At 43.3% G+C, this 24,519-nt stretch overlaps 1 protein-coding gene across 1 annotated transcript; it reads left to right on the forward strand.

Moving 5' to 3' along the window:
- Nucleotides 1–11,947: 11,947 nt before the first annotated feature.
- sra (RRM_RCAN_like domain containing protein Sra) lies at nucleotides 11,948–23,570 on the forward strand. The gene is made up of 4 exons (XM_084591701.1): nucleotides 11,948–12,254; nucleotides 17,216–17,389; nucleotides 18,504–18,672; nucleotides 21,022–23,570. The coding sequence occupies exons 1-4, from the start codon at nucleotides 12,087–12,089 to the stop codon at nucleotides 21,171–21,173; spliced, it is 663 nt and encodes a 220-aa protein (XP_084447827.1). The 5' UTR covers nucleotides 11,948–12,086; the 3' UTR covers nucleotides 21,174–23,570.
- Nucleotides 23,571–24,519: the final 949 nt, after the last annotated feature.

Raw genomic sequence — 24,519 nt, forward strand, 5'->3', positions numbered from 1 at the left:
ACTCCTACAGCTGTTGACATATCTGACATCAGCTTTCAGTCGACTGAAAGCGACCATTTTAGAATAAACCAAGCCCCCCCGTGAACTTGGTTTGACCATAATACCACCCACGTTCGTGGCTAGTGACCTTGTAGAAAATGCATCAAGGTCGGTGGCTCGTCACTGCCTAACACTATCGGTCAGTTACCCACGTGCTCCGTCTATTTCACTAGCTCTTCGATTTTGCACTCCTCTCTTGGACAGCCCGCCGGAACATTTTAGGCGTGGGCGAACGTTCGAAATATCCGACACGACACTCGAATAACCCTCTATTCGACGTTATCTTTGACACGATTCTACCGCATTTATTCGTTCGGCGTGCCAATATGCCTCGAATTTTCGAGTAAAATAGCGCGGGAGTGCATCAACTCCCATTTATACATGCGTGTTGGCTTTAAGTCGCTTCCGGTGTTATCTTAACTTCATCACTGGAGCCAACTTCGCAAATGTTTTTCCTACGCCAGACACTTAAAGCGAGACACGGATGACAAAAGGATTTAGGTGATCTGCGAGTTTTCTACATCTCAAAAAGTGAGGATGGCCGGGGAAAATGTTTGCTCACAACGAGAGCAGTGCTTGCATCAGCATGCAAGGGAAAAAAAAATCGCAATACAACTAGTTGCGACCTATTTGCATTTTACTAATCGCTCTTTGCCTATCTGCGAATCAGTGCGATAAAGAAGAGCTCGCATTCAACATCTTGGATATTTTACGCTGTTCGATACCCACTGAATCTAAAGAATGGTCTGAAACATTTGCTTTTGTGTCTTTGTATGTGTAATTTAAAACTGTTGATTACGACATGTGATAATTAAAGAAAGATAAAGGACGAAAGGAAAGGAAAAGGAAGGAAGGAAGGAAGGAAGGAAGGAAGGAAGGAAGGAAGGAAGGAAGGAAGGAAGGAAGGAAGGAAGGAAGGAAGGAAGGAAGGAAGGAAGGAAGGAAGGAAGGAAGGAAGGAAGTGAGTGAGTGAGTGAGTGAGTGAGTGAGTGAGTGAGTGAGTGAGTGAGTGAGTGAGTGAGTGAGTGAGTGAGTGAGTGAGTGAGTGAGTGAGTGAGTGAGTGAGTGAGTGAGTGAGTGAGTGAGTGAGTGAGTGAGTGAGTGAGTGAGTGAGTGAGTGAGTGAGTGCACGAGTAAAGTGATGTTAACCAGAAGAGATGTGCTGGTTGGCTACCCTGCACTGGGATATCTCCTGTCCCTTGTAGTATTTCGATGTGTGGAGCCACACTCGCAAGGGTTATCACCGACGTAAGGTCGAGTCCCACAATGCTGTTGCTCATGATTCGTCTTGTCTTTGCTGGCGTGTGAACCTCGTCCTAATGTCCCCGAGACGATTTCTTGCGTAGCCAGCGCTGACGCGTACGCCGCAGAAGACGGCGCCGAAGACGTTTCCATGCACGCAACGCCAACCTCCAGTGGAGCGCAACGTACCGGTGCCATCGCGAAAGCGCTTGGTCAGCGAGGCGAGCCTCGTCTTCAAGGGCTTCCAAGTTCCGACCGGCTTTTCACTCGGCCGCAAGAAAGGGAGAGAGTGCGACGCGAGCTGTATCAGTGTGAGCGGAATACATTTGCGGAGTATGGACATCCTTGCGTACTGGTTTCAACAGCTGTCAGACATGCCACTCCTGGATGGACTGCATATGACTGCATGCGGTTTCCAAATAGCACTGCTGTTATTAGTAATACTATCACTACAAGGAAGGCCTACATTATCCGGACCATCCTAGTTTCTCCTGCGCATGCGCAGCACACATCCATGCCAGTATTCTATATGTTACAGAAAATAAGTAGCCCATTACAATAACAATTTATTTATCTGAAATGAAAATGATTACAAATTACAGGCAATGAGTAATCTATTACTACGCGTCACTTTCCTTCTAACATTTATTCTCATACCCAAAATTTGCTCTGACTACAAATAACTCGTTCGGCTTGTTTGATATTGTATGCATTGCTAATTTTCACGAGGAGCTGTATATTGAAATTGTGTTCACTAATTTATCCAAGTAGTACGCCACGGAGAGATTAGCAGCTGCACTGAACGCTGTCCCAATACATGAGCTGAAGGGAAATGCAGTATTAAAATTAACGTATAAGTATGAGCGCCTTGCGTGCCAGCCCGCAGTTGCACAATGCTTCGGCGCTAATGTTAATATTAAATGTGTTTGATGAGGTCTGAGGCCAACAAATGTGCTTCGAATTCATAAATCAGCTTGCAATATTTTTGAAGCAGTCGCTGTCGAATGGAATTTTTCGCTGCTGATTTCCGAGCTACGAGCCGGACGCCCAGATGGTATACCGGAATTTAAGTTGGGGTGAGACCTCAAATATCACTTCATAGAGAATTTCTTCATTGCTCAGAAATTATATAAAACTTAGGTATTCGCGTATTCAAATTTTTTTTGTCCTATTTCTTTGACACTTTGGCAGGAAAAGTGGATGTATCTCGACGTTGTCTCTTCGTTTCTTATATATGTAGAAAGTCAATGCTCTGAAGGGTTTGATCAGAAACTCTGGTTGCGATTTGGAATTAAGTCTTCTGAATAGTACATTTTTAAACCAGTAGGCTATCTTATCTTCTGTTTGCGAAGCAAACGTCAAGATGCCTTCAAGGGAGGACCCAAAATGTCAATGAGGCACTAATCCAATTAATTTAGGTGAGGTCTCCTAAACCCACTTTTATCAGTTTTGAGACAGTTGATACATCTGTCGATGATGCAATTGTATACTTTCATGATGGAAATGTAGCAGGAGTAAGAATGCTGAAACGTTTGGGAGTCACCCTTGGACCTCTGTATGTCTTAACCCTAACATATATAGATTGACGGCGAGTCCAAAAACGTGATTTCAAGCTGAGACCTGAAGGCAAGAAGGAAAGGGAGTGAAGAAACAAAGAGAAATAATATATCAATGCAGCCACTTCGAAAGGCTACAGCCCCGGGGAACTTTTGAAGAATAAAATTGTTTTCAAATACTTTTAAATACTTTATCGGCTTTTTTCTGAAAACCACATTTTTTTTTTTAGGTTTGTGTACCTTTTCTCGGCAATTATAAGGCACAAACAAACAAAACTTCTCAGATGTATTATTTAGTGGCATTTACATAACTGAACCTAGAATAAATAGCCTAAGTATATTTGTTTTTCTAATTTAAAAAGACCAGTCATAAGTGGCAATTTTCATACACCGACAAAAGTAAAAGGCATAAATCTAATTTTTGCTGTACGCGCATATTTTAGTTCCAGTTCTGTGAAGGGTTTGTCCCTACGTTTGTACGTGATTTCAATAATCTGTGGATATCAAATCTTTAGGAAAATGTACATGCGTAGCAAAACATAAAAAAAAATAAATAAAAAAGATACTACTAAAACGTAAGCCTAACTTTTAACTCTAATGCAAGCTGCGTCTATATTTAAAATTCTTTACAAATACTAAACCTATAGCTTTAATTACCACTGCTGTACAGCGAAATTTTGAAGCTCATTTGCAAAGTATCCCCCCCCCCCCCCCCCTTTAAAGCGAAAGCTTTATTATACGAGCCAAGGTCATCGGCGCGTTAAATTTGACCTCAGATGCGGCGCGCGGAGCCAGCGGCGCTCGCTTCTTCCTTTACTTCGTACACCTAGCAAACTTTATTCGTACTTCTACATATGTCCACAAATATACAGCACTGCCTGACACAACGCCAAAGAGTCTCTCAGTCCCCCTTGCCTACCCTTTCCCTCCACTGCCACCGCTGCACATCTGGCTCGCCTCTTGGGACTTCCCTTTCACAATGCCCTCGAGACCAGGCTGCTGTGTCCTTGAGGTTTGCAGACAGTCATGGAGGATTCTCCCATTAGAGCCAGTGCTTCGGCTGCGTTTCCTGGACGTTCGCAGACCGCCATGGACGAGTTAAACCACGGAAAACCGTGTCTGACCGTGCTTAATCTAGCTTCCACCCTGTAAACTATGGTCAGCTATATGGGTCTATATGGGTCTATATGGGTCTAACTTGGCTTAGCATCACAGCAGGATCGAGATTTAGCTTTCACTTCCGTAACTAGGCCTAGCCAAGGCAAGCCTCGGCCAATTTTTTATTTCTCATTTTCTTTTTTTTGCAAGTTTCCTCTTGTCACCCAGCTGAAGCGAGTGTTTGCCAAGATAACTTGAAAAGTATAGATAGACGGTAAAAGGTGCACAGATAAATCACGATGCTTGTATGCGAGTGCAGCTGGATTTGATAGCACATGCTCGTATCCGAAGACCCGCGAACAAGAAAAGGAGGAACAGATCAGGCTGTAGCTTGCACCCATTTGAAGAAACCCGGGGGTTAAGGTGGCCACCTCAGTGCCAGGCCAGTGGCTTCGTGTTCAGTGCGTCTGCTCTGTCATCCTTGCATTCGAGAGGTTCGATCGCCAATGTGACCGGGTTCCCACAAGTTTTCTACAAGTGTAAGGTTTTCCCCACCGTGGGCTTTTTGCTCTTTTCGAGTGAAATGCTTGGTAAAAGTTTGAACACTGCATGCGTGTCATTGCTGCTGTCGTCGATAGCTACAGGTTAGCATCGCACGCTAACTAGACATGCATTCACGCTCACTGGTTTGCAATGGATACATATTGTTAAGGGAAGCGCACACAGTATTCAACTATGCATATAGCAAGGTACAACGCGACAACGAAATGAAAACTGCCACTCAAAACATACCCTCCAATGGCGTCAACTGATTTTCGTGAATGATTATTTTGTATTCCTCGTTTAATATCCATAAAATACGCTAGTATGTTCGCAATGATGCACTGTCACGATGTGATGTTTGCCGCATTGTAGTGTACGGACTGATGCGACTATTAAGTCAAAGGATTTTAGCCTCTTCATCATTCTAAAAAATCTACAAACTGAGCTTGGTAAAGTATGTTATCATTCTGTCGAAGGACAAAATATAAAGAATCCGCGCAAAGTTCAGTTTGAGGTCACTCCGTCAGCTGTAGGACGAACATATATAATAATCGCTAGAGGCAGTTTGATTGTCCCCACAGCAGTCAACGCAAACAAAACAAGATGGAGTGCATCCGTGGTATACAGTGTGCTTCAGCTAAGACTCCGCAACTCTTAAAGATAGAATTTTTGAGTTAGAACTAGAACGCTTTCATCGGCATAACATTGCCAGAGTTAACGTATATCACAATAAAGCTAAGTCGTGCTAACAACAGGCTGGTAAAGTAATACGATTGCAGGCTCCTTGTAATTGACAGGCTCGTGGCCCACCAAAATTATTATCCACATCATTGGTTAGAATTTAGAAAATGCTGTTTTCTAGCCGCTGCAGCGCGATGAATTTCGAGGCCTCACTTGTACGAAAGCGAAACAGCAACCTGCAACTGCGCCAGCCACGCCTACGGACGCGCCTTGAACAGCGGTGCTTCTCTCCCATGGTCTCTTTCCGATACGCCCGGGTGGGAGCGACGAACGGGTAGCGTCACTGTGAGACGTAGTTATTATAACTGAGGAACCTAACTATAACAGCTGAAAAGTTAAACATTTAATATTATTTAATCTGCTTGCTAATAACCAAAGCTGTATTCTGAGGCACACTACCTCTGACAATGCCATGCCGAAGCAAGTTGTCTGAAATGAAGCACCCTCGATGCAATCGTTATTATGGAATCGCGATAACTAGAAAGTATTACCACTAGCAAGTACTACACATTGCTATATATTACTATTACCACAATTACCAGCCTAGAAAGGCAAAGAAGGAAATGCTCACCATTTGTAAGGAAAAACAAAATAGGTGAAAATACGAATGATCTGCCCATACTGATCCTGAATCGTTGATCGACTTTCCTTTGGCTTCATGCAGGAGCGCGCGCGCGCACACACACACACACACACACACACGCACACACACACACACACACACACACACACGTACGTACGTACGTACGTATACATGTATGCATGCATGCATGTATGTATGTACGTATGTACATACATACATACATACATACATACATACATACATACATACATACATACATACATACATACATACATACATACATACATACATACATACATACATACATACATACATACATACATACATACATACATACATACATACATACATACATACATACATACATACATACATACATACATACATACATACATACATACATACATACATACATACATGCAAGGTGTCGAACCGGAATTTTTTCGGGGTTCGGCTCGGGTTCGACCATGGATGGCCGAACCGGTTCAAACGGGCTCAGAAAAAAAAAAAGAAACCCTAAGGGCGGATTCGGGGCTAAAGGTCAATTTTTCAACAATTTAGCTAAATATTTCAACGATGGCATATCTTCCCGTTATAGAATATATTCTGTTTGATCACCTTAGCAAAAACAGTATACAACGTAGTGGTCATAAAGAGTAATTATGTGTGCCGGCTTAGGAAAACTATAATTTCAAAATTAATGACGATGTACTAACCATTTCTGCTTAGAGTATATATAAACGTAGTGGTCATAATGAGTAATTAAGTATGCGAGCTAAGGAAAACTACAATTTCAAAATTAATCACGATGTACTAATTATTTCGGCTTAGATAACTCCAAGGTAGCAGTATGAGTATGAAGCCAATTGCGGGTTCTTTGGCACTTTTGTAGAAATCTGAACACTTATAATAACGGACTTCATTTCTTTTGTTATCAGTATATGTCATACATTTGATTTTTTTTTTATCTCTGAGAATAAATAGGAATGCAAAAAGTACATTATCTTGTTCCCTAAAAAATTTTACTACGGAAACCACTTTGAAAGCAGAATTTAGCGACAGGGTTTGGAAATGGTAGTTTTCCTAATGACTGTGGTCTTGCAAGAAGTTCGAACTGAAAAAGACGATTAAAAAGACTTCAGAACATATTATTCAAATTTATAGCCTAAATTATTGGATCAATGAGGCCTGGTGCGCAAGTTTGGCCATCCTTTTTAACACTACACTGCTCTGATGCGATTGCGTCGAGTTGTTTCTTACCTTTTTTTTTTTTTTTCAGCTTTGCAGGTGTCCAGCGCCCTTGTCTCCTCTCGTGAAATGCTTTCCTTGGTTGCTAGTCCGGCATGATTCTTCGTCTAGGCTCCATATTCTATTTCCAGTTTGTCGAGCACTTCCGTTAGCAAGGCTCTCAGTGGTGTGAAAACCGCGTTAGAGGGTTACATGCCACGTTTTAGTCAATCCAAGCTTCTATCTTCGTTTACCAGCCAGTCCACTGTGGCACGACCCAAAATTTGCCTTTTCTTTCTGTTTTCTTTTTAGCTGTCTACTGTACTCTCGATGGCAGGTTCTTTTTGGCTAGAGAGGGCGAGAAACAAGAATTCTAACTTGGGGATACACTCCGCGTTCAGTTTCTTGCGAGCTATGCGGCTGCGTCTTGAAATCAGTTTTCACAGGCACGTTCGGTGGTGAACGTGGGTGCCCGGTCACCAGGGGGTAGAGGGGAACAAAGCCGCTCACGCGGATGCCCGAGAGGCAACCATACCAATCCCGCTCATAACTTATGCGGAGATTACAAATCATTTACGCATTTGCAGGTCTCGACAGGTCTGAAGAGTGCCACCTTAGACGGTTCCAAACCCGGTGTTTTCAAAATACCTCCATACTAAAACACATGGACCCGACATTCACGGGTAGGTGCAAATTCTGCGGGCAGTATGCTGACCTATAGACAAACACAGATCTGTGACGTAAGCACGATGCGGTGGCGCTTCTATCGCCAGCGTGGTCCGACTGGGGGTGAAAAATAGGCTTAGTGCCCTTAGGAATACAAGGAAGCGAAATATTCCAAAGCAGTTTTTTTAATTTCACGGGTCATCTGTGATGTCGTTATTCGGTACAGAGCAACCATGAACATCCTAGAACAGATCACGAAAGTATGAAATCTCATTAACGAGGCGAAGTATTTTTAAAACACCGCAAAACGTATGCGGGTGCGAGTTGGGAGGGCGACCCATAGAAACACATGCAAACACAACTTACCGCAACAATTTACTCGGTTCAGCAGCGTTGAACCCTTCTCATTTTTTGGTGAACGTCTTGTATCATGCCCTGACATCATGTTGCATGGCACACTACATTCCCTTGCAAGTACTGCAAGTCTGACGACTTGCGGGACAGTTCACAGCACGATAAACTGACCGCGCACAGTAGCAGACGGCAATGCGCCACCGGCGCTTTCGCTAGCAAACGCTCCGGAGCTGGAGGCGGTAGCGTTGAGTATCGCCAGCTACGCTGTCGTCTGCTGCAATGCGCGAATCCCGCTCGGTTCATATTGTCGTATGGCGTCTGACAACTACTTTTTAAATGTAATTCTGTCTAGCACGTATCACTGGAGCGACAGTATTATCAAGCTTATTTACCCTATGCGGCAGCATATCAGACTGCAAGCAAAACTGCGCGATTCGCTACACACAGCTTGGCTTTTTAGCGGTGTCTGGATTCATAACACAGGTCATTCGGGGAGTTTTAAAACTAGACTGCCTCCGTAATGACGCACCATACTTTATCACACACTTCTTCAAAGCGCTGGTCAACGTTTAACGACCGGCTGCCACTTCTGATGCTCTGTGAAATGAGAAAAATGTTCCGGTAAGTTGTGTACATGTATTTCTACGGGTCGCCCTCCCAACTTGCACCACCATACGTTTCGCGGTATTTTAAAAATACTTCGCCTCGTTAATGAGATTTCATACTTTCGTCATCTGTTCTAGGATGTTCATAGTTGCTTTGTACTGAATAACGACATCACAGGTACCCTGTGAAATGAGAAAACTGCTTAGAAATATTTCGGTTCCATGTATTCCTATGGGCGCTAACCCTATTTTTCACCCCCAGTCGGCTGCGACGCCGCGAGCGCCCCCTTTGTTTGTAAACACGGTGCTGGTCTATACCACATGATGTGGGCCTGCCAGGAAAATACAAATGTAAAAGTTATAAAACATCCAACTAGGCAGGGCTGAGAGGCGGCCCTGTCCAGCTCGGACCTGGAGGCCCAGGGCAACCCCTTAGACACCTTTAGTTTAGCGCTACCACTGACCGCTATCGCTTCCCGCTACCGCGCGAGCGTCATTGCGCATGCGCAAATCACCCTGATGACGACAGATGGCGCCACGTTCCCACCATACCTGTATGTGGTAACTCCAGTGAAACAATTGACCATATTATACTCGAATGTAATGGTATCCATTCGGAAGTTGATGCAGGCGCAATCCCTGTTTCTGAAGCTCTGGGATTTAGAGATACCAGTGGCCGGGTGAATAAACCGGTGGTGGGAACTAGCAAAAAACGACTGGAAGATTGGTGGCTTAAAAGCAGAGAAGTGACATAATGTTAGTAATGTAGAAACAAAAATTTAATAAATAGAATGATGGTGTAGTCAAGCAACCTAAATCAATAATTAAAATATAGGGAGAAAAATGAGCATGATAGCTACTGCTACCACCCCGTTTCAAAGGGGACGCTCCTATATTCCATCCATCCATCCATCCATCCATCCATCCATCCATCCATCCATCCATCCATCCATCCATCCATCCATCCATCGATCCATACATAATACATACATACATACATACATACATACATACATACATACATACATACATACATACATACATACATACATACATACATACATACATACATACATACATACATACATACATACATACATACATACATACATACATACATACATACATACATACATACATACATACATACATACATACATACATACATACATACATACATACATACATACATACATACATACATACATGCAACTCTGCAGGACACAGCTAAAGTATTTAAATACCTATACCTAAACAGCAGTGACTCACAATGGAGGAAAAGAACTAGGAAACTAACCAGTAAGTATGCTGGTCACAAGGACGAAGAAATAAAGAGCGTTAAGCAACAGGTGAAAAACACAGAAGGTAAAAATTGGATAAATTCGATGGAAAAGAAACAGAGTGTGGAGTTATACCGAAAGTGGAAAGTCAGATCAGGAAGGAAGGTTTCTTTGATAACTCAAGAGGCAGTGCCCTACTTTTCGAAGCTAGATCAGGGTGTCTTAGAACACGCAGCTACAAAAAGAAATTTAACTATGGAGATGAAGCATGTGCTGTATGTGGTAACTCCAGTGAAACAATTGACCATATTATACTCGAATGTAATGGTATCCATCCGGAAGTCGATGCAGGCGCAGTCACTCCGGTCACTCTTCCTGAAGCTCTGGGGTTTAGAGATACCAGTGGCCGGGTGAATAAACCGGCGGTGGAAGCTAGCAAAAAACGACTGGAAGATTGGTGGCGTAAACGCAGAAAAGTGACATAAGGTTAGCAATGTATAAAAAAATTCAATAAATAGAATGATGGTATAGTTAACCAATATAAAGCAGTAATTAAGATTTGGGAGAAAAATGAGCATGATGGCTACTGCTATCACCCCGCTCCAAAGGGGACGCTCCTATTTTCCATCCATCCATCCATGCCGGTGGACGCGACCGATTCGACACGCAGGGACCATGGTGTAAACTACGCCGTGGTAGGGACCAATCAGCGCATGCTATGCTGGCGGCGATCTCCACAAGCCCTACCTATACCTGGCTTCGCATGTTCATGTTAAGTTGTACTCGAAAATCGGCTCCACAATTGTGCCGGTTATTCAAAAGGAGGGAAGGATAGAAGGTGGTGGCGAAGTTTTTGTTGCCACTTCGTCCCGGTTGCGGCCTCCAGTCAGCATCTGGTGCAACGAACCGCATTTATATTATGCCGTCACCTGTTGAGGCAGCATGAACAGGCGTACTAAGGATGTGTACAAGTTTCTGTTATTCGTATCAATGAAATTACGGCTTGATTTAAAGGTTTATATCGTACGTGGCACAAAGAATGAGCAAAAAGCGCGCGCTTAATTTCATCCAAAAACGAAACCGGAACTTCGCTTTGGTGCGGCGCGATGCAGCGGTGGGGCATAAGTATAACATGTTGTCATGTCACGTACGCGTCGCCTGAAAACTGTACCGCAAAAAATAAAGGTCTTTTCTGTAGGACACCGTTTTCGGCAGATTTCCCCCAGATGTGTTAATCGTAATACAACTCACAGTCAGATTTACCCTTGAACATGCAACAGTAAGTGCTTGCCGATATAACCTCTTCTACCATTACAGATGTACGTAGTGCGTACATGCGCAACGAAATGAGCAATCAACGAAGCAGCACTTTTTCCAGTGTACTAGAATTACTCTGTAACTACTTTACCATGTCACCCATATGTTCGACCACAACTTTGTTTTGCAGACCAGGGTTTGACGGAATACCTTCTGGCGAGGAGCGAGCAATGCAGAAACAAACACACCCGCCGAAATGTTTTGGAAAAAAGGAAAACGCGACGTTTCGGGGCCCGTACGGGTCCCTTGATCACACACAGCGCTGCATGGAACGGCCGCTGCTTGGCTGCTGCTTAAATACGGCAGCGCTCTATGTGACCAAGGGACCCGTACGGGCCCCGAAACGTCGTGTTTTTCCTTTTTCCAAAACATTTCTGCAACTTTGTTTTACGTGGAGGTTACAAGGTCAATCGTTACCCTCACGTACGAGACCTGGAGCAGTCAGACCACATCTCAGGATCCATGCCTGGAGGCAGGAGACGTGCATTAACTATATGCAGGAAAATACGACTGCGAATAAAAAACGCTTAATGAGTTTACAGAGCATTTAAAATGAGGGTAGTTTAATCCAACCGTGGTTTAATCTACCTGGGTAAAGCGAATCATCTCCACTGCCCAGATGGCGCAGCCTACTGCACCCAAATGTTACCCTCTTTCTCCTTTCAGGAGGAGCATCGGTTTATTTTTCTAGTTTGCTCCGGCGTCCGTGCGCGAAGCATGATGGCCGTACGTTTCGCGTTTGGTTGTGCGTGATGCCGTCTCCGTGACGTCCGCACGCATATACCGAGAAACTGCTTCACTGTTATCATTTCAAATAGCAGTAGGTCTCTTTAGAATGAAAACTCGTGACAGTGCGTTTAGCGACATGGAAGAGTGCCACCGGATCAGCGCCTTGGAAGGGTGCGAAATGCTGTTGAACGATTTGGCGGATACGTCCGACCTACCGACGTCGCTTATTATTACCAACGTAGATATTAGTGTCTTCACGGACCCGGATCAAAAGGTACGAGTTTTTTTCCCCCTGGAGCGATCTATAAAGTCTTGCGAAAGAAGTCTCAACCAATCGATGTAACCTGTCCGGGGTGCGAAGGCTGTACCATTGAACTTTTGCCACGGTCATGATGTCTAGCCGATATTTGCTGTAGATGTTTCGTTGAGTTGGGTGTGCATTCCTTTTGTTGTATGTTTGAACAGAGCTCTTGAATGCGTTTTCTTAGTGACTTACGCATGGCATCCGTCGAATCCCATTCATTGTCGGCATATTTCACGCGCTTGGTTCATATCGCGCAACATACTATAAAATAAAGCAGCTGCTATTTATATCGCTCTTGGCTTGCTTTTAAAACGCCAACTCGAGCTGAATCTCATTTGCTTGTGGGTTTGTAGTCCGGCACGGCTTGCGTTGTAGGCTTCTGAAAATAGGCTTCTTTACAAATCTGACACTACCAGCAGACAGCGCGCCACTGCTGCTCGTCAAATCCTGAACAAACCGAGTGCTTGACACCGCCGCGTGTTTCAGTTTTCTGAACGAATAGCTGCTATAGCTGCTAACGTGAATACTCCGATCACGAAGCGCACAAACCGGGCTACGAATAATTTTTATCCCCCCCTCTTTTTTTCGCGACAAGTGAACGTGATCAGGAAATTTAAGCGGGACCGAATATTACTTGACCGACCCTTCGCTGACGTCTTTCTGCGTTAGAGCGGCTATTGTCCTATGATTTGGTTTGGTTGCAAAGTTCTTGGAGCACAGTTGTGCATAAGTCCAGTGAGTCATCTAGATTGTTTCTTGTTTCATTGATTCTAATAAAGGAGAAAGAAGATCACCCATTTAATTGAATAAGATTTAACTTGAATAGTTCGGTAGCTACGTGTATGTTGCAAGGCGATTCTTTTCGAGCACGGAGAAGTCATTTGCAACCAACATAAGTGAAACTTTTCACTGTTTTTTTTCTAGTGAGCCTTTTACGTTGACTAGTTTTCTAAATGCACTTGTGCATGTTGTGAAATGCAAAATCCAACTCTATACGAGAGCAGCAGTGTTAGGGTATACCTATAAGTTACTTAAGCACTTACTCATCATTCCATCCGTTGAGTTGGTCACCAATGAGCAGCAGAAGAAGCCATGTGGCTTGTGGAACATCTGGCCTGTTGGTTACTGCTGAGCATCCATCTTCAAATGTTGCAACACGGTGCCTCACATCACCACACTTGGCTTAACTCAGCTCAGCTCAGCTACACTGCTGGCTTAGCATATTTTTGCAGCTTAACAGGTGCGAGCGACGTTACAGGCGCTTCAGCAACGTCCACTTCTCTTGGATCAGCACTTGTTTGAAAACGTCAGAAGATGATGCACTTTTGTGCGTGTGTGCTTTCAAAGCAGGCTGCATTTCATTCTTTTCTCGGAGTGGAGGCCTCTGCCCAGTGTGGTTAAGGGAGCAAGGTCCAGTGAGCAGGGAAAGTGCGGATTCCGCCGCAGAGGGCATGCATGAGTGCAGGTGCATCAAGGAAAATGCAGGACGGAAGCACACGCCATGATGTTCCAGCTGAACAAATTTGAAATGACTGGCTGCTGGGTTTGGCTAAGCGATGGCCTTGGCTCCTTACCTGGTCGCCATCGCCGAGTGCTTTTTCCATGCTTTTACTGTACCCCATAGCTGTGACAACTATCTCAAATTTTATGTCAGCCAGTTTTGTTGTGTTGTATCCTTCTGAATGTGCTCTGTGAAAGCCATGTCACCTGTCATGAGATTGTTTGCCAACAGAATTTTTATTTTTTTTTTTTTTCAAACAGTATTTCTTCCAAATTTCAACCCTGTCTTTAAACCGTGCAAATAGTGGTGTGTGGCGTGAATAGCAGTATATATAATCAACAAGTTAGCATATTCCATTGACATGACATGGTTGCACCTTGGTACAACATTGTGTGTATCATCACTGTAGTGCAATTATTAGTTGTTGCCTACATCACCTGAAAGATTTGTTTCTTAGGTCATATCCAGTCCTTGAAGGAAAAGTGTTCAGTACATTAACAAGAACTGTAATAAACTGCAGGAATCTCATGGGCTCAACAACCAAATTTGTTGTTGTCCGCTGTATTGTACTCACTTTCATTTTTGGAGCGCTTTTCAAATGCTCAAGCCAGTGAGCAGACTTTGATTTTAACTTGGTCCATTTCACAGAAAATAGCTCGGAACATAAAATGGCCCAAACAAAACTTTGGTTTGCTCTCGGTTTTTTATCCGCAAACCTCAGCTGGCTATCTACACAGCTGCTGCTTTCTTTACTTTTGGCTTATAATCTGCAAAATGTACTAGTTAGCCATCATTATGTAATGTAGATTTGAAGACGTTTTTTTCTTTTGCTTCAAATATTGCTGTTTTTTGTAGCTGAGCAGTTTGATTGATTGATTGAATGTCCTTTATTGAATGGGAAGGCTCATGGCCATGGATGGGGATAAAGGGGAGTAGACATAATCTTCATTTTTTATTTAGGTCGTCACTCGAATTCCCGATGTATAACAAGACAATTTTACATTCAGAATATGAGGCATAGCTGTAATTTTCATGAATAAACTGCTCAGAATAAGCTCATCGCCCATGCGGCTTACACTGAGCAGTTTATTCATGAAAATTACAGCTATGCCTCATATTCTGAATGTAAAATTGTCTTGTTATACATCGGGAATTATTTTTGTTTCAAGTTACAATCAGTTGCTTGTGGAAGTTATTGCCTTGTTTTTGTATACCTCTTTACTTTTTTACTAGCCTTGTTTTCTTTATTTATGCTGTTTTATTAGTCTGCATGAATCATTGCCTGCTCTAATGTTTTAGTATTGTCAGTCCTGTCAAAGTGTTAGAAGCAGCTTTCTGCTCGAAAGCCCACCATTATCTTTCTGGGAAGAGCAGCAAATTGAAATTGAGTTAACAAGCCCTCAAAAACCAAAATTTGCAATACTCTTTTCTGTTTGCATGCCTTTCTTGTCTGTTAGCAGTGGCAATTGAGATATTTTTATTTCAAATGGTTGCCACAGTACCCTGTGCATAAACATAAATATAGGGATAGGTGCTGGATAAAAGACTGTGTTAAGGTTTTAACAAACCTAACGTTCACTTTGTACATATACAGATGCGTGCAGTGCCTATCATATTGTGAGATGGGAAAAGTACATGAAAGTGTGGAAGAGAAAAGGAAAGCACCAATTTTTTGCTGTTTCACACAGTAAAAGAAATATAAGAAATAAAAACTCACGTGTTAAAAAATTTGCAAAATTATTGCAGTTTTACCTTTTCTTTTTCAAGTTTACAAAATCGAAGACCTCGAAGCATTTTCACAGAACTTGCAGTTTGATTCATTATCTGCTTATTGAGCACAGTGCAAGTAATGAAGAAAAAGCAAATGCTAAGTCTCTTCTTTTCATTTCATTGAATTGTTAGGTCTCATTGGTTCTAAATAGCCTATTGAACAGTTTACCTAAAAAAAGATGGTACATGGCGCTAAGAGGTGGAACACAGTGAGAGAGTGGGACACTGTAAGAGGACTGTTGGTGTCTCTCTCTGCCCCGTCTCTGCTGCCCTGTATAATTTTGCTCTTTCAGACCAATTAGCCCAACGTGCCAACTGAGGTTTAAATAAGAAGCGAAACACAGTGCCTGCTTTTTAGCACTCTGTAGGCAATGTTAAAAGTAGCATATGCTTCTGTCACGTCTCTATTTTGCTCAGTTATTTTCTGATTATTTCCTTTTAATTAGGGGTATAATTTTATTCTTAGCTTGTATGTTATTTTGCCATAATTCTGCTATTGCTACCTTTTTCAGAATTGTAAAAACTCCCAAGTGCATTACATTTTGCTTAGGCAAATGCCATGGTGTCAAGTGCAACATTGTGGCAGCATGCGTATGATCATGCAGTGACACCATGACAAGCTTTCTGTACACCACACTTGGGAAGTTACTCGAAGCTGCAAAATATATTGTTTGCTTTTGCTGTGGGCACTATTGCTTTTGGACGTGGTCTACAAAGCACTGTCAATCAACTACCACATTTAAAAATTATTACTCTTGGGGAAAAACCATGTGGAGAGTCCGGCAGGTACTTCATGTTTACTTTTATGTTATATTCCATCTTATGAAACCACTCTTCTTTGTGAAATTTGCACATTGGATGTTCTTGAAGGGCAATCTAGTGATCTGGACCCACTTTATACTGGACTGTAGAGTCTCTTTAATCTTCCCCTTCGTCAGTTTTTAAATCCACAGATTATCCACAGGGTCTGGTAGTTGCAGAAGGGTCACTAGCCGTTACATTATAATGTCATCTGAGGCTGTCACTTGCCTAGTCTTAGTGCCTTGCAACATCATTTAATGGAGGTGCTCGCTCTCATCAATATCCTGTCCCGGGATCTTTGAAACGTTAATTTGTAGTTGCTGAATGAGCATTCTGGCTTACTTGATCAGGCTACTGCTTCACTGTCTTTCGTAGCTCGTTAGCAATCCGGACTACTATATGCAGCCACTTGACATCAACTTCCCGATGACAGAGACGGGACAAAAATAGCACCCTAGTGAGACAGAGGCACCAGAGAAGACAGCAGCATTTGCCTGTACCCTACAGTGTGTCAGTGGGCCTTGGCTATGTGCTTTTGGCAATCAGTGCTATTTTTCATTCTTGATCAGCATTCACACTATCTGCATCATCCTTAATCATCAGTCCGTGCCGCCACTTAGTACCTTGTGGTTATTTTTCGAAGCAGGAAGTGGACATTAGAGCAGTGCCACGGAACAGGCTGTTCTTGGCACACCTGCCAGCCGTTAAATCATCTCGCTGCCATCTTTATTGCTGTAGTTTTCTCTGGCTTGCCGCTACTTGACATTTACTTTACGTGTGCAACCATTTCGCTAATATTTCAGCCTGATTTTTCACACCATTGAAAATTGACCGCACAAACCTTGTTCTCCCGATGCAGGCCAAGTTTGAAGAAATGTTTGAGCTGATCGAGCCTGGTGCCAGCTTCGGCTACTTCCGCAGCTTCCGCCGTGCGAGGGTCACCTTCGAGAGCCCCGACTCCGCGGCACGGGCGCGCATCCACTGTCACCAGCTACAGTTTGGCGAGAGCGTTCTCAACTGCTACTTTGCTCAGGTCAGGCTGCTACAGTGTGGAGCACTCTTTCAGCGCCTGGTCTAGCATCAGGGGCGACATGCGTGGAACTGCCTTTTTCTGTGGGGCTATAAAAACAGGAAAAAAGTGAGAATAAAAATGCACTTTGTTTGAGGAGAAATGGCTCTTATTTGTGCAGTGCCAGATGCAGTTAAACAAAAACCACTGTTTAACAGCAAAATGCTATATTCATTATGTATGCTTTATAGGACGAAATTTTCCCCGGCTCTGCATTGCTGGTTTGTGTTTGACTAAATCACAATAAATCTTATCATTCAGTTCATCTTCAATAAATGAGCTGGACTTTCTGAATGCACATTAGGCCTACGCTAGCTATCGGGTCTTCTTGTTTTTGCTTGTTTGGCTGTTTTTGCATAATTTTTTCCATAAAATCATCATCTCTTTCAGTAAGACAGCACCTGTATTTTCCCCAATATGTTTTTGTTATTATTTACCTAGACAATGGTGCAGTCAGACTTACAGTAGAACATTGAGCTAGTTGGTCAGGCATGATGAAACACGCAGCTGAATAGGTGACAAAACATAGGAGAGGCACACACACCTATAGCATCATCCTTGTCTGTGCATGTGTGCGTGCCTCTCCTATGTTTTGTCATCTGTTCAGCTGTGTTTCAACATGCAGTCCTTGCTGCTTATTTAATTGTCTTCCACTAGCTATGCTTATGCTATGACAGTGCCGTCTGTATTAAAAGCTTCAGTGGTGTTTGCCTGGCCTCGAGGCTGGGTTTAAAAGAGAGGGTTTTGCCCCTTCCTTCCTCTTGAGAAAGGAATGTTCTATTGGAAAACCACAGGTTATAGATATATATGTATAGGAAGTGCAACAAGTTCAATAAGTTCATTTTATGCAAGTACAACTGCCCCCCCCCCCCCCCCCCCCCATAACCATTATTATGCAAGCTATTACAGTAACTGTATTCTGGTATTGGAGATGGAGAACCTAAAAGAGTCATATTTTTTATCTGTTACTGACATTTTGATTAAAAGTCTCCAAAGAAGGAATGAGGTTTACATTGTGTGACCATAAAAAAAAAGATCCCCTTTAATCTAGCCAAATGACGCCCCCACTATGTCCCAGGCTTCGTCTCCAGACGAGGGTAAAGATGGCCACCTCCAGCCTCCAACTCCGCAGCGCCAGTTCCTTATCTCACCTCCCGCATCACCACCAGTTGGCTGGGAGCCTGCCGAGGAGCATGAACCGTGCATTAACTATGACATCATCACAGCTTTGGCCAGCATGGCACCAGGTGCGTGCCTTGGTTTTTTTAAGTCATCGTTATCACCAACATAGTCAGCCACCAAACCAAGTCCACTGCAACGTACTACCCTCCCTGTCTGCCAAACTGTTTTTGGCTAGCATCCATAAATTTGGACAAAACTGAAAGGAAGCACTACAGCGCAAGGCTTTCATGACATGCTTGTGTTGTGGGAAAACTTCAGCATAAGGAAAAATGCTAGTGACTTCTGCTGCCGCAATGAAAAAAAAAAACCTGTTTTGAGCAGGCGCAGGGGCTGAAGTGGCCAGAGCAACATGGCTTCACTACATTGGAAATGTTTTTGCGCATCGCTGCCGCTTGCCGCAGTGTGCTCAATCGCTTGCATGTGAACCAGCCTTTACTTTGTGTTTGGTTTGGTTTCCACCGGCAAGAGTGTGCCAGCTTACTCAGAACCAGCTCCTTTCATGAAGCTTTGCAGCGCTCTCCAGGTACTATAGTCTTCTGATAGCTACGAACACTAATTAATGGGACTGTAAATTTCTTTGCCTCATTGCACCACTACTCCTGACAGTGTTTCCTTTTTCATGAGGTCCTCTTGATCTACTGCTTGTCTGTTGTACTTATCAGTTTTGCTCAAGTCCATTTCTTTCCATGTTTTCACATTTGGCACATGACTCATCACTGAGGTGGTAATAGCAACCTATAGATCTATAGTCTGTCATGTTTCTCATATCATAGATATTGAGGCACGTGTACCTTATAATGAATAAAATAAACCTTTTATATTCTGCATTAGATTGCCGTACTGAAGAAATGGGAAGTTATGGAGCAGAAACGTGTCCTCCCTGTTTTGTGTTGAGCTATAGCCCCTGCTTGCAGTTGTTCGTTCTCTCTTTACAGTGTAACGTGGTGGTGACAATGCCATAGACAACAAATGAGAAGACCCATGCAGCACTAAAACTAACCCTTCATTGAGCGGAGTTGTACCTGCAGAATAACTAAGCAACTCGGCAGCGGATGTAGCAGCAAACGTGCTCTGCGGTCATTAAACCGCAGAATGACTGCTGCTCTCAGCAGCACTCAGTATAAAGCCTGAAAGGAAATATTGACACAAAGCCACCAAAGGCAATTACTACTACGATCTGGAACAATTTGGAAAGAGTCGCGCGTGGCTGCAATCATCTGAGATCAATCTGGCTGCAACCTGGTAGTGATATTGAGCTTGAACAAAGAAACAAAACAGTTTCATATTTCTAACACAATGGAAACTTTCAGCGTTGAAAGTGAGGCATAGCTTGGTTAGAGTTAATCTTCCGGGCATGTCTAGTCACAACATTCTTCCTAGTGGCACCAGCTGCCCCAATGACAGAATAATGGCACCACAAAAAAAGCAGTGCATCTGGAGTCCAGATGTACCAATTATGGGTGCTGTAGAGTCTGGCCTCGTAACCCTCCGTTCATTGCTAAGAGAACCTGACCTGAATGCAGGGCACAACATACATGGGTTAAAACTGCACAGACATGCCGTCCCTCCCTCTTTTATGCAGAATGCAGCAGGAGTGATTATCATATAGGAGAAAAATGTCTCGGTGACGTCATCATGTGACCATAGCCTTACCATCGGTCGTTGTTGCCCTCAGAAAAAATGGCGCATACCCACAAGGAGCACCAATCCTTGCTTCTGCATGTCTGTGATGCATCTTCTTAGTTTCTATGCAGGTGCGTAGGTGGAATGGGAGGAGGAAAAGTGCAAGTGGGCTCGTCATGCTGGTGTTTTGGGCAGCGTTTAGCTCTGTGGAGTCTAGTCGCTGAGATGAGAGAGAGAGGCAGGGATGCCATCATCTTTCGTGGCTTGCTGCGAGAAAAACCTAGCAGTGCAGTGGGTCATTCCTGTGGAACCCTTTCAAGCCCTGAAAAACAATGTTGCTTTGCTTGGATCAGTGATGACAATGACCATCTGAACCTGCCTCTGCCTGTAATGCGAAACTAGTGGCCACAAAAGCTGGGGTACAGATGAGGCTCTGGACAAACATTTATGAAACTGCGCTTTTGTCCTTATTTTTTTGGCTCGTTTGGGCATGGTGTTCTTATTCAGCAACACAACCTATCAAAATTTCAATTCCTGTTTGATTTTTTAGAAAACTGCTTGACATATTGACATATTAGTTTAGTGATGCCAGTGTGTGCGCAAAGAGAGGTAAAAAAAAAAAAGAGTTGGGGCATTATGGGATAGAAGGTTGGGAAAAGGTGTTATAACATATCAGGCAGAACAACAAAGAGCCAACTTCTGCCAAGCCTAATCTTACTGTGGTCAGAAACTGAAAAGTATTGGATGGATTGCTAACACTTGATTATCAAATTCACGTCATTCTCATGCAGGGGAGCCGCACGAGCTTCACCCGCCCTCGGACACACAGCCGGGCATCGTGGTGCACATCTGCGAGGAGGCACCCTCGTTGGAGCCAAAGCCGGAGAAGTCATGCTACATCCACACACCGTGCCCCGAGAGGCCGCGCGACCCCTCCTCTTAGGACCCTGCCCTCTGTTCTTTTCAAACATTTTCCCACTCCTTCCAGTGATCCGATCCTTCAAATGGTTGCTTTGTAACTGTGTGCCAGCTGCAGCTGCAATGTGCATTCATGCTTGCCTGCCCAACTTCGCTTATCTTGTTACAGTCAAGGATAGGTGGTCAGGTGGAGGATGGCTGCCTTCGTGCCGTTTTTTTTTTATATATGGGTTCAGGTAAATGCCATTTTGTGTCACTGAGTTACTGGTCCACCTCCCTGCTCCTCTGTGGCACGTAGCAGTGTCAGCAGGTACTGTTTTAGAAATCTTCGCTTCTTCACTGCACTCAGTGAAGAGAATTGGCGGTTTGGCGGTATAGGAAAAAGAAGCTAAGTGTAGTGGTACTCAATCGTAATTGGACACTGTAAAATTTCAGCCTAACTGAACACCCTGTGGGCTGAGCAAAGTAAAAAAAGGATGAGTGAGCCTTTGTGCCTGCCAGTTTTCCATCTGTCTGCTGAAATGTTCTTCCTGAGCACTTGTGGGTGCATGTATTTTATGCTCAAGGTAGGAGCAATGTGCTTACTTATAAGCAATAATGTGCAACATTTCTGTGGCAGCTTCAGCTGGGTGCAGTGGCTCATTTCCCATGAACAGCACTTCTGCAACTGAAAGCAAACTTCATCGTTGATTTCTTTCCACTGATGTTTGTTGAAGCTTCTTGCTTGCCTAAGCTTGCTAAGCCACGCAGTGTTCTTTTGGTGTAAGCAATTTAAAGATATTGTCACGATGTTGGTGACTATATTTTGCCTCTATCATGAGTATCCTTTAACAGGAGCTCAGCAGTGGAATTTTTTGATGCATTGATCATTTACAAAGTCAACCCTGTGAAGAATGTTGTTTATTGTTAATTCAAAAAATTATAATGAACATTCTATGAAGGGTTATGAATGCAAGTTTTTATTTTTTCCCCACTTTGATGGCTTAGTGGTTAGACTCGCTTTGCAGGAGCATGCCATGCCCATAATGGCCACCCTCGTGATGATGCGCCTTTGTTGTGGCCCAAGGAAGACTGGGCTCTAGATGCCAGAAATCGGTGAATGTGGGAGAAGCCTGGGCACTTCCAGAGCGTTGTTATTCTCGTCGTTGTCAGTTTGTGTTTTGTCATGTGCCATGTCTGCAGTAATCCGATGATATAATTACCGTGGTGATAACTATCACGAGTTGTCTCGTCTCGCTTGTGATACAAATACTGCCGGACGTGCGCCACTTGTGGCTTTGAATAGGGCTGCCGGTTCTGCAGCTGCATTGGTAAAAAACTAAGCTGTGATGATAATTCTCACGTAACCGTCACATATACAAATGGGTGTTGAAAAAGCGTTGTCCTAGCAATGGTCTTGGCTGGCGGGGAGGTCTAGGCTCCTTGGGCATCACGATAATTTCTGGTGCGTAGCACTGCGTATGTGCAGATATTCTTGAAATGTACAGAAACTCATCGTTTGCATTAGTGGCGATTGTCTCGAGATGTGAACAAACTGTTTTGCCAAGAAAAAATGTATTGGATAGGTGGGCCCCACGAGATTTATTTATGCAAAGGTTTGTCGTATTGTAACCACTTCAGCATTAAACGCATTTATGAAACAATCACTTTATGTAATTTCTCCACTCGGGGAGATAAAAAAAAAAACTGGTGCGAATATGTGGTTCTTTCGAGCTTTAAGAATAGAGCAGGCTTAAAGCATTGTTGTTTAAAGATGAAATTTTGGAATCTCAGCAGATCTTTTTTGTCTGAGGTGAATTTGTCACTCTGTTTTGAGCGCACTGTCTTTTAAGGAAATGTCGAGTGCTCCATCAAGGCATGCATTGTGTAGCTGTAGGCAGAGCCTGCTCAGGTGGGGCATGTATGCCCTCACTAATGATGATAGGCAGATGATGATGATTGTAGGCTTCCCGTTCATGGTGAAGAATTGTTTCAGCTCATTTGTGTACTGCTGTGCTTCTGCAGTGAGAAGTTTTCATATCGTGCTCTTGCTGCAAGTGTTGCTTTATTTTCGTATGTTATTGTTTTGCCTGAAGATTTTTATTTACTTTTGTTGTTGGGCTTTTGTTTTGGCTTCGATAAAGTAAATTATGTACACATTAACTGAGTAGCCAGTGTGGCTTGCTTTATTGTGGTTTTTTTTCAACAGGTGGATGGGTCTTATGCAAAGGAATACCAAGAAGCTCAGTGCTTTCTTAGACCAGTTGACCCTTGACTGTAGGTACTGCAAAACGGAAGTTGCACTCTGTGCTTAAAGAATGGCGGCTTCAGTTGCTAGCAGCAGTGGTGTAGCTAGTGGCAACCACTAGTGCTTGCATATTTATTTACTTACTGCCGCTGTACTCTACAACGAACAAATATATATAAAAGAGTCTAAATGTGACTGTCTTGGCTTGAGCTGCTGATTTAATTTTTCGCTGTCGGAGTCAAGAGTCAAGAAAACTCATTCCCAAAGTATATGTTTTCATTACACCATCTTTTTTCAGCAGACTGTTAATGCTCACTGTTTTGACTATGAGGCAGTGTATTCTGTCATATGACTGCTGTTACTTGGCCACGGTGGTTAAAGAAAAACCTCAAAGGTCTTTTTTCTTCTGGGTAAAAATAATTCAGTGGCCCTTTCCGACAATCGATACTCGTCTGTCGGCAAAAAAAAGAATATTGCTGAAAGGAAAATATTAATGGCAATTGCGCAAATGATAATGTGGAAACTCTGCACCAGCTGACATGTAATAAATAATAAATTTTTACGCACAGAAACATGCTGCTGCAGTGAAGTCAAACTGTGGTGAAATTAATCTGTTCATCTGCCAATGCCTTTTAACGATTATGAATTACGCACCTGGCAGTGATGCTGCTGCAGCCCCTTCATTTTTATGAGCTTGGACAGCTTGCTTAGTTATGTTGGCCTTTGCCGAGCTCCTGCCTGTCATTGGTTGAACATGCGACCAACACAAAGCCTTCTGCACAAGAAAGAGCTGTGTTGAGACTGGGTGGCCACGTCAGCACTCTGAAATTTTATTGTATTGTGGAGTGCAGTGCTTCAGCAGCTTGCTTTCTAAAGATGTGTTTAAAAATGGAAACATTTTTCATTTTGGCCCACCACTAGGGTTCGAAACCTACAGGGCTTCTCAGTCACCTTTGGGAGTGAATGGTGCCCTCGTAGATGGGTGTGAAAAATTGTCTTGGTATATCACTGCAGCTTTTTTTGCGAGAACTGCCAGCATCAGTGATACTTTTATTTTATTTTTAATTTTCTTGCTTATAAGGGCTTCATCATCAGCAAAAGAGCCTGTCTGTCATTATAGAACATACTAGTCTATCTAATGCAG

The sequence above is a fragment of the Amblyomma maculatum genome, chromosome 1 (genome assembly GCF_055883805.1).
Source record: "Amblyomma maculatum isolate TAMU_Amacu chromosome 1, ASM5588380v1, whole genome shotgun sequence".
Lineage (NCBI taxonomy): Eukaryota > Metazoa > Arthropoda > Arachnida > Ixodida > Ixodidae > Amblyomma > Amblyomma maculatum.

Bases quoted from the DNA above. Each gene is read 5' to 3' on its own strand.
- sra (XM_084591701.1), top strand. From the start codon at position 12,087: ATGAAAACTCGTGACAGTGCGTTTAGCGACATGGAAGAGTGCCACCGG. The intron at 17,390-18,503 runs GTCAGGCTGCTA...ACTATGTCCCAG, and splicing joins TCAACTGCTACTTTGCTCAG to GCTTCGTCTCCAGACGAGGG. The intron at 18,673-21,021 runs GTGCGTGCCTTG...ATTCTCATGCAG, and splicing joins TTTGGCCAGCATGGCACCAG to GGGAGCCGCACGAGCTTCAC.